General features: G+C 38.4%; 1 protein-coding gene across 9 annotated transcripts in view; it reads left to right on the top strand.

The window, feature by feature from the left end:
- Positions 1-16700, top strand: part of LOC101443502 (merlin-like) — a 106830-nt gene that overhangs the window by 50724 nt on the left and 39406 nt on the right. The window contains exon 1 of one of the 9 annotated variants that reach the window (XM_058285982.2): positions 3821-4036. The exons of the other annotated variants lie outside the window; for them this stretch is intronic. Coding sequence (XP_058141965.1) covers positions 3866-4036 — 171 coding nt within the window. The 5' untranslated portion in view covers positions 3821-3865. Of the gene's footprint in view, positions 1-3820; positions 4037-16700 lie in introns of those variants that run through there. 9 annotated transcript variants of the gene reach the window in all.

The raw sequence follows: 16700 nt of genomic DNA, 5'->3' as shown, positions 1-16700 counted from the left end.
ATGAATTTATGGCTATAAATTTCCATCTCAGTACTGCTTTTGCTGCATCCCATAAGTTTTGGTATGTTGTGTTATCATTTTCATTAGTTTCAAGGTAGTTATTAATTTCTTTTGAGAGTTCCTCCTTGACCCACTGTTTTTCTAAGAGTGTGCTGTTTAATTTCCATATCTTGTTGTGAAATCTGGGCCTCTGGCCCTTGCAGATTTCCAGCTTTACTCCACTATGGTCAGAGAAATTATTTTGTATGATTTCAATATTTCTGAAATCATTGAGACTTTCTTTGTGGCCTAGCATTTGGTCTATCTGGGAGAATGATCCATGTGCACTTGAGAAAATTGTATATCCTGCTGTATTTGGGTGTAATGTTCTGTATGTGTCTTTTAGGTCCAGCTCCTCTAATATATTGTTCAAAGTTTTTGTTTCTTTATTCTCTTTTGAGATGTTCTGTCCAAAGTTGATAGTGGTGTATTAAAGTGCCCCACTATAATTGTAGAGGCATCTATTCTTTCACTTAGTTTATCTAGTGTTTGCCTCATGTATTTGGAGGTGTCCTTGTTAGGAGCATAAATATTTATGATTGTTCGTTCTTCTTGAAAGATTATCCCTTTCACTAATATGTAGTGTCCATCTTTGTCTCTCACAATTGTTTTGCATTTAAAGTCTATTTTGTCTGATATAGCTACTCCTGCCCTTTTCTGGTTATTGTTTGCTTGTAAGATTGTTTTCCAGCCATTCACTTTCAACCTCCTTGAATCCCTGGGTCTAAGATGAGTTTCTTGTAGACAACATATAGATGGGTCATATTTCCTTATCTAGTCTTCCAATCTGTGTCTCCTAACAGGTGAGTTTAATCCATTGACATTCAGTGTTATTACTTTCAAGAAATTATTTATGTTAGCCATATTTTGTTTGGACTTCTGTTTGTCATATTTTGTTTGCTTATTTCCTTCTCTTTTTTGTTGCTCTTACGCTCTCCTCCAACTCTGCCTTTCCTGTTTTTTCCTTTCTTCCTGCAGAATTCCCTTTAGTATTTCTGGAAGGGCAGGGTTCTTGTTGGCAAATTCTTTTAATTTCTGTTTATCTGAATATTTTGAACTCTCCATCATTTTTGAATGCTAGCTTAGCTGGGTAGAGTATTCTTGGTTGGAAATTTTTTTTCTTTTAGTACCTTGACTATATGAAACCACTGCCTTCTTGCCTCCATGGTTTCAGATGAGAAATCAGCACTTAATCTTATGGAACCTCCCTTGTATGTGATGGTTCTCTTCCCTCTTGCTGCTTTTAGAATTTTCTCTTTGTCTTGAGTATTGGATAATTTGACAAGTTTATGTCTTGGGGTAGGCCTGTTGGGATTTATGGTGTTTGGGGTATGTTGTGCTTCCTGGCCATGTACATCCATCTCCCTCAATAGGTTTGGGAAGTTTTCAGCCATTTTTTCCTCCAGCATCCCTTCTGTCCCCTTTCCCTTCTCTTCTCCTTCTGGGATGCCTATAATGCATATGTTTGTGCATTTTGCATTGTCATTCACGTCCCCAAGTCCCTGCTGGATTTTTTCTATCTTTTTATCAATTAATTCCACTATCTGTTTGATTTCAGATGTACTGTCTTCCACATCACTAATTCTTTCCTCTGCCTCTTCAAATCTGCTGTTATTCGCTGAGAATGTATTTTTGATTTCTTGGATTGTGCTATTGATACCCATCATCTCTGTGATCTTTTTGTGCATGATCACAATTTCTTCTGTATGCTCTGCAAGTGTTTTCTTTTTTTTTTTTTTAAGATTTATTTATTTATTTATTTCTCTCCCCTTCTCCCCCCCACCCCGGTTTGTCTGTTCTCTGTGTCTATTTGCTGCATTTTCTTTGTCCGCTTCTGTTGTTGTCAGTGGCATGGGAATCTGTGTTTCTTTTAGTTGTGTCATCTTGTTGTGTGAACTTTCTGTGTGGGCAGTGCCATTCCTAGGCAGGCTGCACTTTCTTTCACTCTGGGCAGCTCTCCTTACGGGGCGCACTCCTTGCATATGGGGCTCCCCTATGCCGGGGACACCCCTGCATGGCATGGCACTCATTGCGCGCAAGCGCATCAGCACTGTACATGGGCCAGCTGCACATGGGTCAAGGAGGCCCGGGGTTTGAACCGTGGAACTCCCATGTGGAAGATGGATGCCCTAACCACTGGACCAAGTCCGTCGCCCCAAGTGTTTTCTTAATATGCTTAATCTCTTCCTTTACTTCATCGAATTGGTACATGATACATGTTTTGAGAGCTTTAATTACTTGTTTGGTGTTCCACTTCTCTTCCTGGTTTTTAGTTTGTTCATTGTATTAGGCCATGTTTTCCTGATTATTGGTATGGTCTGTAGTTTTTTGTTGCTGTCTGGTTATCGTTTTATCTTGTTGGGTTTATTCTGTTGATTATCTTCTTATTCTAGCTTTGGGATTTAATTAGTTGTTTGTGTGTGTGTGTTAAGTCCTCTCTTTGTCACTTTTTTCTTCTTATTCTATTTCCTTGTTTTTGGCTAAGTTCCCTTGAAGGAAAACATTAGGTCCAGAGAAAGCAAAAGAGGTAAGAAAAGAAAAATATAATAATAGTATTGATAGTGAGTGTTAGTGGAAGAACCATATGAGATCTAGGAGAATGGATATAGAACTCATGGAAGCTGTGTATAGTTATAACTGTAAAAAGGTGGAGTACCTGTAATGAGATATTAAACTGAATATGGGGAGGAATATACTATGAATTAAAAGGTCAGTGTGATCAGGAGAGAGAGAAAAATGAAAGAGAGGACAATAACATAAAGAGTGAATAAATGATAGAAAACAGATTAGAGGTATTAGAGATAAAAAGTCAGAAATATTGGGGGTTAAACAGAGAGAGGTGGAATGTAAGAGAAACAATAAATGATGAGGGAGAGAATGATGTAAAGGAAAGGGTATAGCGTTGGAAGTAAAAATCAGTACACCCAGAAAAGAGAAAATTGAGGATAAGGAAGCATGGCAAATAAGAAATGTTGCCTGAAGCACTAATATAAAAAAAAGAAAAAAGGGGGGGGGGAGGAGAAAGAAAGAGAGAAGAAAAAAGAAAAAGAAAAAAAAAAGGGTGGGGGGGGGATAGAGAGGAAGGAAAACAAGAAAATAGACCAACAAAAAAGACCAGACAAGGCCTCAGGCAAAGAATCCTCTTTGCAATTGAATAAACTGCTTAGGAATCTGACTTTCCCTCTTTCTCCCTTCTGTACTTCCTTCTCTCCCAAGGCAGCAGGAAGGCTGCATGAGGACTCCCGTAGGAAATTCAAATGGGTCCCTGGTGAACCAACTCACCTGAGGAAATAATGACTCTTAATTTCTCAAGAGAGCACCCAGCCCTTGCCAGAAACCCTAAATATGCTATTGGAAGCCTGTAAAGCACGTCCTACTGTCCCTCTCCCTTAGGTGTGCTACAAGGGGGCTGGTTAATTTTCTGACTCCACCTTCTCCCAGACCAAGTTTCCTATTCCAGGGCATTTAGGTAAATTGGGCTCTCTCACCAGATTTGCCTCTTCTCTATTAGGCTCTCCCCAAGTTAGCTAATATCGCCTCCAAACTCAATAAAAAAGGCGGGGACCAGAAAATTGAACCTACACTCCTTGGCCCCTCTGCACCTCCCACCTAAACTCTCCCACTTCCGGAGTTAGTCGACATCTGGAGGGGTAGGGCAATGCCGGATTTCCGGGAGTGCTAGGTGTGGGAAACAGAGACCTGGGAGAATGTGGACTCTGGGTATTTAGTGTGGGCCGCGGGGGTTCAGGGCACACAGGCTTGGGGTTCATGCATTTGGGCACGCGGGGCTTGGAGACTCCGCCCCATGACCGGCAGTTTTCAGTGAATGCTGTGGCTCTTAGCCCTAGGCACGGAGGGATTTACCTTCCCACGGCTTCCGGGTTCCGTATTAGAAACCCGCAGTTCTACCTTTAGCAAACACCAATTCTGCTGCAGTCTCTCCAGATCGATGTCCAGACACCTCCTGCCCTGCAGGTTCCCGAAACAGCCTGCTCTGGTAGGACTCCAAAACCCCAAAATTTTAAAAATACCTGCTACAACTTCAGTGACAGAAGCCATATACAAAATAACATTTATTATATGATTCTATTTATTTGAAATGCCAATAATAGGCACTAGATTGGTGGTTGCCTGGGGTGAGGGGGACGGGGTTGGGGATTTTTGTGTGTGTTTATTCATGTAACAATATTACACTGTTTTAATTTAATAGAATTTTTATGATATATTTTAATATCTGATAGGATTATCTCTCCTTCATTGCTATTCAAGGTTTTTCTGGATGTTTGTGGTTGTGCTTCCAAATGAATTTTATAATCAACTTGTACAGTTCCAGAGAAAATATGATTGATTTTTATTAGAATTATGTTAAATTTATAAATTATCCTACAGAAAGCAAACATCTTTGTGATATTGAGTCTTCCTCACAAAATTTTGAACCTCACAAAATTTTTCTAATGCCGATTTTGAATATTTGCCTAAGTAATTTTTTAAGTTGTGGTAGCATATATATAGCATAAAATTTTCATTATTAGCTACTTTTAACTATACAGGTCAGGATTATTTATTATCTTTTCAATATTGCCTATCACTACCACCACGAATTACCAAAACTTTTTGACACCCCAAATAGAAACTCTACCCATTAAGCAATAACTCCTCATTTCAACCTATCACCACCACTCCTAACCCCTCATAACCTATAATCTACTTTCTGTTCCTATAAATTTGCATATTCTAGGCATTTCAGATAAGTAGAACTATATGATATTTATCCTTTGTCTCTGACATATTTCACTCAACATGATGTTTTCAGGGTTCATCCATGTTGTAGCAAGTATCAATATTTCATTTCTTTTTATGGCTGAATAATATTCCATTTCATGTATGTATCACATTTTGCTTCTCCATTATTATTATTATTATTATTTTAATTTTCTCTTCCCTTCCTCTCCCCCTCCCACCCCCACTCTTTTTGCTATCTGTGTCCATTCACTGTGTGATCTTCTGTATCTATTTCTCTTTTTGTCTTCTCTTCTTGTCTTTCTCCTCTAGGATTCACTGGGATTTGATCCTGGGGACCTCTGCTGTGGAGAGAGATTCCCTGTCAACTGTGTCACCTCAGTTTCTGGTCTCTGTTGCCCATCACCTTGACTCTCCCCTTTGTCTTTCTTTTGTTGCATCATCATCTTGCTGTGTGCCTCAGTTGTGTGGGCACTGGCTCACTGTGCGGGCACTCAGCTTGTTGCACGGGCACTCGGTTTGCGATGCAGGTACTGGCTCACACATGGACACTCAGCTTGCCACATGGGCACTTGGCTTGCCACGTGGGCACACTTTTCCTTCTTCTTTTTCATCAGGAGACCCCAGATATTGAACCTGGGTCCTCCTATATGGTAGGTGGAGGCTTTATCACTTAAGCCACATCTACTTCCCTTCATTATTTGTTATTGGACTCTTGGTTTTTTTCCACTTTTTGGCTATTGTGCATAAGGCTGATATGAACATTGGTGTACAAATATCAGTTTTGAGACTCTGCTTTCAAAACTTTGGGGTATATATCTAGAAAAGGAATTGCCAGATCATATGGTAATAATATATTTAGCTTTTTGAGGAACTGACAGTTTTACACAATGACTGCACTGTTTTAATTTCCCACCAATAATACAAATGCTCCTATTTTTCCACATTCTAACCATCATTTATTATTTTCTCCTTTTTAATAATGCTAGCCATCCTAATAGGAATGAGGTGGTGTCTCTCATTGTAGTTTTGATTTACAATTCCCTAATGGCTAATGATGTTAAGCATCTTTTCATGTGCTTATTGTCCATTTGTCTATCTTCTTTAGAAAAATTTCTATTCAAGTATTTTGCCCAATTTTAAAAATTGGATTTTTTTGTTGATGAGTTGTAAGATTTCTTTATATATTCTGGATATTAACCCCTTATCAGATATGTGGTTTCCAAATATTTTTTCCAGTTCTGTTGCATTATCTCTTCATTTTCTTGATAATGTCCATTAGTGCACAAAAGTTTTAAATTTTATCTATTGTCTTCTTTTGTTGATTATGCTTCTGGTGTCATATATAAGAAATCTTTGTCTTATTCTTCGCTCTATTTTCTTTTAAGAGATTTACATTTAGGTTGATGCTCCATTTTGCATTACTCTTTGTGTCTGATGTGAGAGAAAGGTCTAATTTCATATTTTGGGCTGTGGATATCCAATTGTCATAGACCATTTGTTGGAAAAACTATCCTTTCTCCCATTCAATTGCTTGTCAAGTTCTCCTTCTGTACAATGGAGAAACCCAGTAGACACCATCTGTATTAGTCAGCCAAAGGCATACTGTTGCAAAATACCAGAAATTGGTTGGTTTTTATAAAGGGTATTTATTTGGGGTAGAAGCTTACCATTACCAGGCTGTAAAGCATAAGTTACTTCCCTCACCAAAGTCTATTTCCATGTGTTGGAGCAAGGTGGCTCCCGACATCTGCCAGGGTTCAGGCTTCCTAGGTTCCTCTCTTTCCAGGACTTGCTTCTCTCTGGACTGAGTGTTTCTCTCTTCCCGGGGCTGTGTTTCTTTCCGGGCTCAGCCTCTGTGTTCACTCCACAAGGCCAGCTGTAGACTGTCAGGCAAACAGCTCTGTCTCTCTCCCCGGGGCTTCTGCCATGTGTAAGGAGCTGTCTTTATTCCTCCATGTTCATCTCCTGCATGTTTACTTCCTGGGCTCCGGCTTAAAACTCCAGCATCAAAACTTCAGCAGCAAAACTCGAGCATCAAATATCCAGCATCAAAAAGCTACAACTCTGTCCTTTGCAATGCCTTTTATCTTTGAGACCCCACCCACGAAGGTACTGACCAGTTTACAAACATAATACATTATCTATTTTTGGAATTCATAACTATATCAAACTGCTGCACCATCTTTTTAAATTTTTATTTATTATTATTATTTTTGCTGTACCATCTTAACCAAGTGATCAACTTCACCAGCAACAGAATAATGATATATATCATCTACCCCTTTGATGTGATGCATGGGGAAGGGAGGGAAGCTTACTTCTCTGATATTCATGCTGAAAACATATATCATGGGAAAGCATTAGGCAAACACAAACCAGGCAACATTCTACAAAATAGGTCATGAAAGAATAGGAAAGACTGAATTGCTATCACAGTTTGGAGTTGTGACATCTAAAGACAATGTAGCATTCTAGAAAAGAAAAAAAGGCTATTAGTGGAAAAACTGGTGAAAACTGCATTGGTATTAAACTGAATAAGTATAGCATGGTACCAATGTTAATTTCTTAGTTTTGATAATTGTGTTTTTGTTTTACAAATATTAATATTAGAGGAAGCTAGAAACTCTGCACTATTTTTGCAACTTTTTTTGTAATTCTAAAATTATTTCAAAATATGAAGTAAAAAAAAAAAAAGAATGCTTTATATATAGAGTTTATTCCTGAAAAAGAAACTATTAGAATCAGTTTTTCAAGTTGCAAATTTTTTTTCCTGGAGTTTTTATTGGAATTGCATTAGATTTATAGATTAATTAGGAGAATATATAGTCAGAGTTCTTGGTTGCAAATATCAGAACTGATTCTGGGTTATTTCAAATTGAAAAGAAGTTTGTAACCAGACTCTTGGCTAGTTTACAGAATTGTTGGTCAGTTGGAAAACCAGGTCTGAGATTGAGCTAGGAACATCCTAAATCACCTTAAAGAATAGGACTGATAAGAATACTGATAATTTTGTTACTCCACTGATACCTGGAAATCTCTGGGGAATTATCACCATTCATTGACATTGTTGAATGGTCCCTATTATAAAGCTAGCAAAAAATGGAACACAAAACCTGTTTTCTATGTTACGTGCTTCACATCTGAGGTAGCATGGTGGTATAAAATTAGTGGAGAGTAGGTCATGAGTCTTCAGTGCAAGGGAAGTTGTGAATTTGGGTTCTGACTTCTATATGTGGTAATAGGAATCATAAAATGGAAGTTTCCCCAATTATAGCAAGGTTATCAGAGTTGATGGGCAGGTATGAATATGACAGGTGTGCCTCATAAGAACTTAAGTTATTCAATCTATGAACATGGTATACATTTTTTTCCTTTAAAATTCTCTCTAAAACTCCACTAGAGTTTAACATTTTTTCTCCAAAAAAGTTCTGTGCCTTGTCTTTATTGCTATTTTGAATGATACCTGTTCTCTAGTATATATGGTTATACTATTTTGAATGTTCTCTCTATATATAGTTATTGCTAGTATAGGGACATACTATTGATTTTATACATATTGAATCTCATAATTGGAAAGCTTGACAAAATCTCTTATTTTTTTATATGTCTGATCATACCATCTGCATATAATGATTTTTTTAACCTTTTCCCTTGCAATTCTTATGTTCCCTAATTCCTTTTTTTCCTGGTCTTCTTTAATAGGTTCCTGTGTTGTTATTATTTTTTATTTTTATTTTTACTTTTTCTTCTTTATTAGAGAAGTTGTGGGTATACAGAACAATCATGTATGAAATATAGGATTCCTATATACCACCCCACCACCAATACCTTGCATTGGTGTGGAACATTTGTTACAATTGATGCTAGCACATTGTAATAATTGTACTACTAATTAAAGTCCATGGTTTAATGTAGGGTTCACTGTTTGTATTGTATAGTTCCATGGGTTTTTAAAAAATGTATTCTGTTACCATATATATAATCTAACATTTCATTAAAAAAATTTTTTTAAGATTTATTTATTTATTTATTTATTTTCTCTCCCCTCCCCCCACACCCTGGTTGTCTGTTCTCTGAGTCTATTTGCTGCATCTTCTTTGTCCGCTTCTGTTATTGTCAGTGGCACGGGAATCTGTGTTTCTTTTTGCTGTGTCATCTTGTTGTATCATCTCTCCATGTGGGCGGTGCCATTCTTGGGCAGGCTGCACTTTCTTTCGCTCTGGGCGGCTCTCCTTACGGGGCACACTTCTTGCGCATGGGGCTCCCCTATGTGGGGGACACCCCTGTGTGACACAGCACTCCTTAACGTGCATCAGCACTGCGCATGGGCGCCCTAACCACTGGGCCAAGTCTGCCACCACATTTCCCTTTTTAATCACATTCAGATATGTATTTCAATGCTGTTAATTGCATTCTCAATGTTGTGCTACTATCCATTACCAAAACATTTCCATCATTCCAAATAGGAACTCTGCACATTTTTTTTTTTAGGAGGTACTGGGTATTAAACCCAGGACCTTGTACATGAGAAGTAGGCACTCAACCACTGAGCTACACACACTCCCAGGAACTCTGTAGTTTTAAGTCTTAACTTTCCATTCTTTATCACCACCCTGTCCCCTGGTAACCTATATTCTAGATTCTGACTCTGTACTTTTACTTATTCTAATTGTTTCAAGTCAGTGAGATCATACAATATTTCTCATTTTATGTTTGTCTGGCTTCTTTCACTCAACATGATGTCTTTCTTCAGGGTTCATCTATGTTGTCTCCTGTATCAGGATTTCATTCCTTTTTATGACTGGATAATATTCATTGTGTATATATATACCACATTTAATTTATTCAGTGGTTGTTGGGCACTTGGGTTGCTTCCAACTTTTTTTTTTTTTAAGATTTATTTATTTATTTAATTCTCCCCTTCCTCCCCCGGTTGTCTGTTCTCTGTGTCTTTTTGATGCGTCTTGTTTCTTTGTCCTCCTCTGTAGTCGTCAGCAGCACCGGAAGTGTGGGCGGCACCATTCCTGGGCAGGCTGCTCTTTCTTTCGCACTGGGCGGCTCTCCTTACAGGTGCACTCCTTGCGCTTGGGGCTCCCCTACGCGGGGGACACCCCTGCGTGGCAGGGTACTCCTTGCGCGCATCAGCACTGCGCATGGGCCAGCTCCACATGGGTCAAGGAGGCCCGGGGTTTGAACCGCGAACCTCCCATGTGGTAGACGGACGCCCTAACCACTGGGCCAAGTCTGTTTCCCATGCTTCCATCTTTTGATGATTGTGAATAATGCTACTATGAACATTGGGTGTCTAAGTATCTGTTTGAGTCACTGTTTTCAATTCTTTTGGGTGTAATCCTGGTAGTGGGATTGCCAGGTCATATGGTAGATCTATACTTAGCTTTGTGAGGAACTTCCAGACTATCTTCTACAGTGGCTGCAACATTTTACATTCCTACCAGCAATGAATGAATGTTCCTATTTCTTCATATCCTCTCCAACACTTGTTATTTTCCATTTTTTAAATAAGAGCCATTCTAATAGGTGTGAGAGGGTATCTCATTGTGGTTTTGATTTGCATTTCCCTGATGGCTGATGATGCTGAGCATCTTTTGATGTGTTTTCTGGCCATTTGTATATCTTCTTTGGAGAGATGTCTGTTCAAGTCTGTTGTCCATTTTAAAAATTGGGTTGTTTGTCTCTGTTGTTAAGCCTGTATTATTTTAAATAGTAGTGCCAATGCAGGTATCCACTCTTAAATATGTGTTTAAATTTTCTCCATTAAGTATAAAGTTAAGGATGTTCCTTTTATTTAATTTTAATTTTTAATTTTTATTTAATTGTCTTTTTTTTAAAGATACGTAGATCACAAAAAATGTTACATTAAAAAATATAAGAGGTTCCATATACCCCATACCTCACTGCACTCCACTCCTCCCACATCAATAACCTCTTTCATCTTTGAGGCACATTCATTGCATTTGGTGAATACATTTTGGAGCACTGCTACATCACATGGATTAGAGTTTATATTGTAGTTTGCACTCTCCCCAAGTCCATTCAGTGGGTTATGGCAGGATATATAATGTCCTACATCTGTCCCTGCAGTATAATTCAGGACTACTCTAGGTCCCAAAAATGCCCCCACATCACACCTCTTCTTCCCTCTCCCTGCCCTCAGCAATTCTGTGGTCACTGTTTACACATCAATGATGCAATTTCTTCCATTGCTAGAGTCATAATAGTTATATAGTAAAACACCAATAAGTCAATGCTAATCCATATTTTATTCCCCCATCCTGTGGACCCTGGGATGGTGATATCCACTTCACCTCTAAATCAAGAAGGGACTTAGATCCTGCATGGCTGATGTATGCTATTCTCCTGCTTGCAGTTGTAGACACTCAGTTCCCTGGAGTAATGGTTGACCATCTTCACCTCCCTGTTAGCTGGCTGGGGTAAGTCCAACGAATCAGAAAGTAGGTGTTGCAACTCTACTGAGGCTCAGAGCCCAGGGCAGATGGCCAGTCCAGAGATTCAAGTCTCCTGAATATACACCAACCCCAGCACCAACCACAGGTTCAGTAAAAGTGACAGAAGAAGCATGTGTAGAAAGGTCACATCTGAGTCCAACTCCATCAAACTCAGGAAAACAAATTCCAAAGTAGGGCCCACTGGCAAGGCACTGAACTCCAGAGCTATATGCCATGACCATAGAACCTGTGAGTCTCCATAACCCTTAGGAGCACCAGTTCCTGGGGTTGTATCTACTTTGGGTGTCTCTGGGATTCTGCTGATACATGCATAAGCACAACACCTCTGATGACCTCTCGACTCATTTTGAAGTCTATTAGCCATATAAACTCATTTATCTTACCATTTCCCCCTTTTATTCAAGGTCTTTTTCTAGTTGCATAACCAGCTGGTGATAGGTAGTAATCCCTTGGCACCAAGGAGGAGGCTCATCTCTGGGAGTCATGTCCCACACTGGGGGGAAGGTAATGCATTTACGTGGTGAGTTGGGCTTAGAGAGTGGCCACATTTGAGCAACATGGAGGCTCTCAGGAGGTAACTCTTAGGCACCCTGCAGCTGTAGGCCAAGTTGGAATTTCAAGCATAAGCATAGTCCTCAGTATCATAAGCATAATTCATAAGCATAGTCCTCAGTATCAAGGGCTCATCATTGGACCATCCTTCTTCACTGGTCTTTGCTCTTGCACTTGGGGGATTGTTGTTGTTCAATTGGGGAATGTGACAGAACTCCCATGGCTAGGAACTCAGCAGTCCCTCAGTTGTTGTTTGTAATTCTACTTACTGTGACAATACCCGACGAATATCTGAACATTTTAATATACCCTATTACATACCCTGGAGAACTCCCTCCCAATCATGTGTCCCCCATCAATGATACCCCACACCAGTGCTCTTCCCTTGCCATAGTTGAACCCCTCTGTGATCCAAAACTTCTTAAAAAATGAAGCCTAATATATTGCCAAGTTCAATTAGTAGGAAAGTGAGATAGTAAAGATAGATTTAAAGGTTAGAAATAGAATACATACTAATTTAGAAAACCTAAAAGTAAAGAATAAATTGGGGTATTAAAAAATGAAAAATACCATAAAACTTTGTTTTTGATGTTTTACCTTTCATCACTGTAATAGGTGTTGCCCTGTATATACTGTGGCAAGGCAATCTCTTCCATTCCTTCCTCAGTGTCTATGTCCTTTTTTTTTTTTAATTTTTAATTTTGTCTTCAAAAAAGTTTTAGATCACAGTAAAGTCACATATTCAATGTAGGGGAATCCCATATACCCAACATCAAATCCTTTTTCCCCTTCCCCAGCAATGATCTTTTTACACGTGGGTGTTATATTTGCTACACCTGATGTACAAATATTGAAATATAGTTACTAACCATGGTTCCGTTTTGGTTAAATTATGGTTTATATTTTAGACTGTACAATTTTCTAAATTTTAGTTACATTATGGTTTACATTATGGTTTACATTTTAGACTATACACTTTTATAAATTTTTGATGAAATTTAACATGGCCTATGTCCATCATTGCATGATCTTGTGGAACACTTCCACTGCCCCAAGTTACCCCCTCTTCCATCTATTCTATTCCTCTCCCTCTCTTCCCTCAGGGCCTACAGTGACAACTAAGCTTCCTGCTTCAAGGACCAGATTCATAGCTACTTGCAGCAATGCTGAGGGCTGGACACACTAGACTGCCCTCCCCAATTGGGAGCCACCAATGCTCTCGAGAGACACCCTTCCCTCTGTTTGGGAACATCAGGCCTCCCCAGGATGTGCGTACAGCACTTTCCCACTCATTGTATGGGTCTCCACCCAATGATATAACACACTATGACAAGATGAGCATTCACACACTCCCTAGAAGCCTGCCCCAGGTGTACCCTGTGCCAGGTGCCCTCCATCAAACAGCTTAAATAGTCATCCTTCCTTATTATATTTTTGAAAGAGTTTTCTCAACATTATAGTTTCACCCACATAACTGACAATCTCCCATGTTCGCCTACTCCCCCAAAACCTCCCCCCAATTCCATGGAAATCTGACCCATCCTCCCAACCCTGAACCCCCTTAAGCCTGGAAAGCCCCACCCAATAGTATTCCTATGCCTCCTTCTTATTCCTTCCCTGCACAACTACTTACCTCTACTTTATCACAGATTTCACCCATGTAGGCATCAGCTCACAACCTTCCCCTCCCCAATTTCCCTGTAAGCCTATCACCCAGTCTCTCTATATATTGTTCAAAGTCTTTGTTTCTTTACTGATTCTCTGTTGAGATGTTCTGTCCAATGGTGTCTGTGGTATATTAAAGTCCCTCACTATAATGGTAGAGGCATCTATTCCTTCACTTAGTTTTTCCAGTGTTTGCCTCATGTATTTGAAGGCACCCTGGTTATGAGCATAACTGTTTATGATTGTTCTTTCTTCTTGAAAGATTACCCCTTTTACTAATATGTAGTGTCCGTCTTTGTCTCTCACAATAGTTTTGCATTTAAAGTCTCTTTTGTCTGATATTAATATAGTTACTCCTGCCATTTTTTGGTTATTTGCTTCTAAGATTGTTTTCCAGCTGTTCACTTTCAGCCTCCTTGAATCTCTGGGTCAAAGATGGGTTTCTTGTAGATAGCATATAGATGGGTAGGATGTTCCTTTTACTTATTTTCTGAGAGTTAAAGATAGGTTTTATCTCTGTTAATTTATGTGAGATAGTTATTGATTTTGTCAGTACCTTTAAGTAAATACAAACTTGACTAAATTATTTATCACACCCATTTCCTATATCTTGTTTTTCCTCCTGGGTTTATTTTCCATCTGGCTAGAGAACTTCCAAAAGTGGTTTCTAAAACATATTTTATGAAAAATGTTCTGAGGCCATAAATACTGAGGGATACTTTGATTTTACCCTTATATAAAATTCTGGGAGGGAAATAGATGTGGCTCAAACAGTTGAGTACCTGCTTCCCACATGTGACATCCCAGGTTTAGTGCCCAGTACCTCCTAGAAAAAACAAAAACAAACAACAAGCAAAACAAATGAGGAAACCAACTCAGAGGAGCTGATGTGGCTCAGTGGTTGAGCACCAGCTTCCCACATACGAGGTCCCAGGTTCAATGCTGAGCCCCCAGTACCTCAAAAAAAAAAAAAAAAAAAAAATTGGGATTAACATTCTTTCCTCCAATGCTTTGAAAATGTGACTCCATTGACTTACAGTGAGTGCTGCTGTTCAGAAGTCTGATTTCAATCTGATTTTTGTTTCTTTGTGGGCAATCTGCTTTTTTCTCCCTAAAAGGTAATGGAATTTTCTTTTTGTCTTTGTCTTAAAGTATTTCTTTAATGTGTCTCGGTTTGGATATTTTCTTATCTATACTTTTGGTACTCTGAGACAGTTTTCTTTACTTAAAAAATTTTTTTTAACACTAGTTCATCAAATATTTCTTCTCCTTCATTAATTTTTCTTCTCTCTTTCTGGGAATTATATTGATTTTTATTTTTCTGCTGTCTTCCAGCTCTCTCAAAATTTTTCTCACTTTATCAATGCATTTATTCCTTTTCAATGTTTTCTGATTAGTTCTTTCCCACTTAAGTCAGGAACAAGGTAAAGCTACCTATTGTCACTATTTTATCTGACACTGTTCTGGATATCTGTGGCAATGCAATAAAACTTTAAAAATAAAATAGAAATAAAACTATTTTAAAGGCAAACTTATAAACCTAAGAGAATCCACTTAAAAACAAAAGTTCATAAACAATTTCAGTTAGCTGCCAGACTTAAAACATAATACAAAACTTCAAAAGTCAAATCATTGTAGTACTTAGCATAAGAACATATAGGCAGGTCAAATAATAGTCTAAGAACCTAAAATATAGTTCATCTAAATTATTTGCACTTAGAACACTGTCCAGCCCATAGTAAACTCTAAAGAAGACTCTTGTTGTTTGAAGACTAATTAAAATTCAAGACAGATGAACATTTATGTTTCCCAAAGACATGTTGGGATAGAAAATGAAGGTAAAAAATTTTATTTTGGAGACATATAACCATGTGCCCCATTAAAAACCTTTCTTTCCTTATAAACTTGTCTCAACTGGTATTCATGTTTAGAGATGTAATTGTTGAATCTTTCTCACTTCAAAGCAGAAAAACTTGATGCAAAACATATTTGGACTTGCCCAGCCCTCTGATGATAAACTGCACCTGGTCACACCTGGCACTCAGTTCTAGAACATGTGGAGACAATGCAAGGGGCAGGCTTTCCTTTTGTTTCTATCAAAGCCTGGAGTTGTTCATTGTGCAGGAACAATGTGTACTCCTTGGGAAACAGATTCACAGGAACATTAGCTTCTTTTCAGTTCATATTTTGATTCATTTTATCCGTGGCACAAATACCTGGCAGGTAACATAAATGAAGGAAGCAGAATGCAAAACTTAGCTAAAACCCAGACTCAGTTCATAATGAGAATGCTTTAATTTCCGAGTTAAAATTCCTGCATTCAGTTCGCTTCAATGTTTGAATGCCTTTCATGCAAAGCAGATGGCGTTTAATTTGCATAACCAAAAATTCCCCTAGTGGAAGTTCCTAGAGTGAGAGAACCAGAAATGTATCAACCCCTACTTTGTAGATGATTATTAATAATTTAATTTACATAGTTATTCTACGAGAGCAGTTCTGCTCACTCCAGATGATTTCACCTGACAAAATGCAGGTCCAGGACCCTAAGATCTTCAGATTTTTTCCAATGAAAGGCTCCTGGTTTTTAAATGTGGATTCAAAATTTTAAAAGAAATCATATCTGAAAGTCAGTTTGCAATCTTTGTCACATGCTATAGAAGACAGTTATATAGAAAGTATTATATAGGAAGTAAAGATGACATTTGTGCTAAAACCATTTTTAAAGTTCACAGCAATAAAACAGAATGCTTATACTATCATAAAGAGGTGCTAAATCATTTTGGTTTAGCAGTCCAGCGTAGGTTTGCCTGCAGTTTAAATCAAACCTGTGACTCATCAGAAACTAGAATGCTAAAAATTTCCCCTTAGACTATTGGTGCTCACCTCCTTAGACCCCAGTGCCCCTTTCCAATATTTTGTCATGCTCTTTTTACTCTCCTAAACGAAAATTATTAGAAAATAGAAAAGAATATCTACACATACCATTTCAGAAAATTCAATTTCATGGCCAGTTCTTTAATGAAGAAACAAAAGGAAAGTAGCCTGTGATAAAATACTGTGTTTCAATCTCACACCAGCAAGCAGAATGAATAGTGTGATGCTAGAACTCTGAATGGAACCCCTATGAATACAGACTGATATCAGTGGGTCAAATTCCATGAGAGGTGTACCATTGATGATTCGATTTTCTGAAATGGTGACTCACTCTTAATA

This window comes from Dasypus novemcinctus, chromosome 23 (genome assembly GCF_030445035.2).
Source record: "Dasypus novemcinctus isolate mDasNov1 chromosome 23, mDasNov1.1.hap2, whole genome shotgun sequence".
Taxonomy (NCBI): domain Eukaryota; kingdom Metazoa; phylum Chordata; class Mammalia; order Cingulata; family Dasypodidae; genus Dasypus; species Dasypus novemcinctus.
The sequence above is the reverse complement of the archived record's forward strand: the minus strand, read 5'-3'. Positions and strand labels throughout refer to the sequence as shown.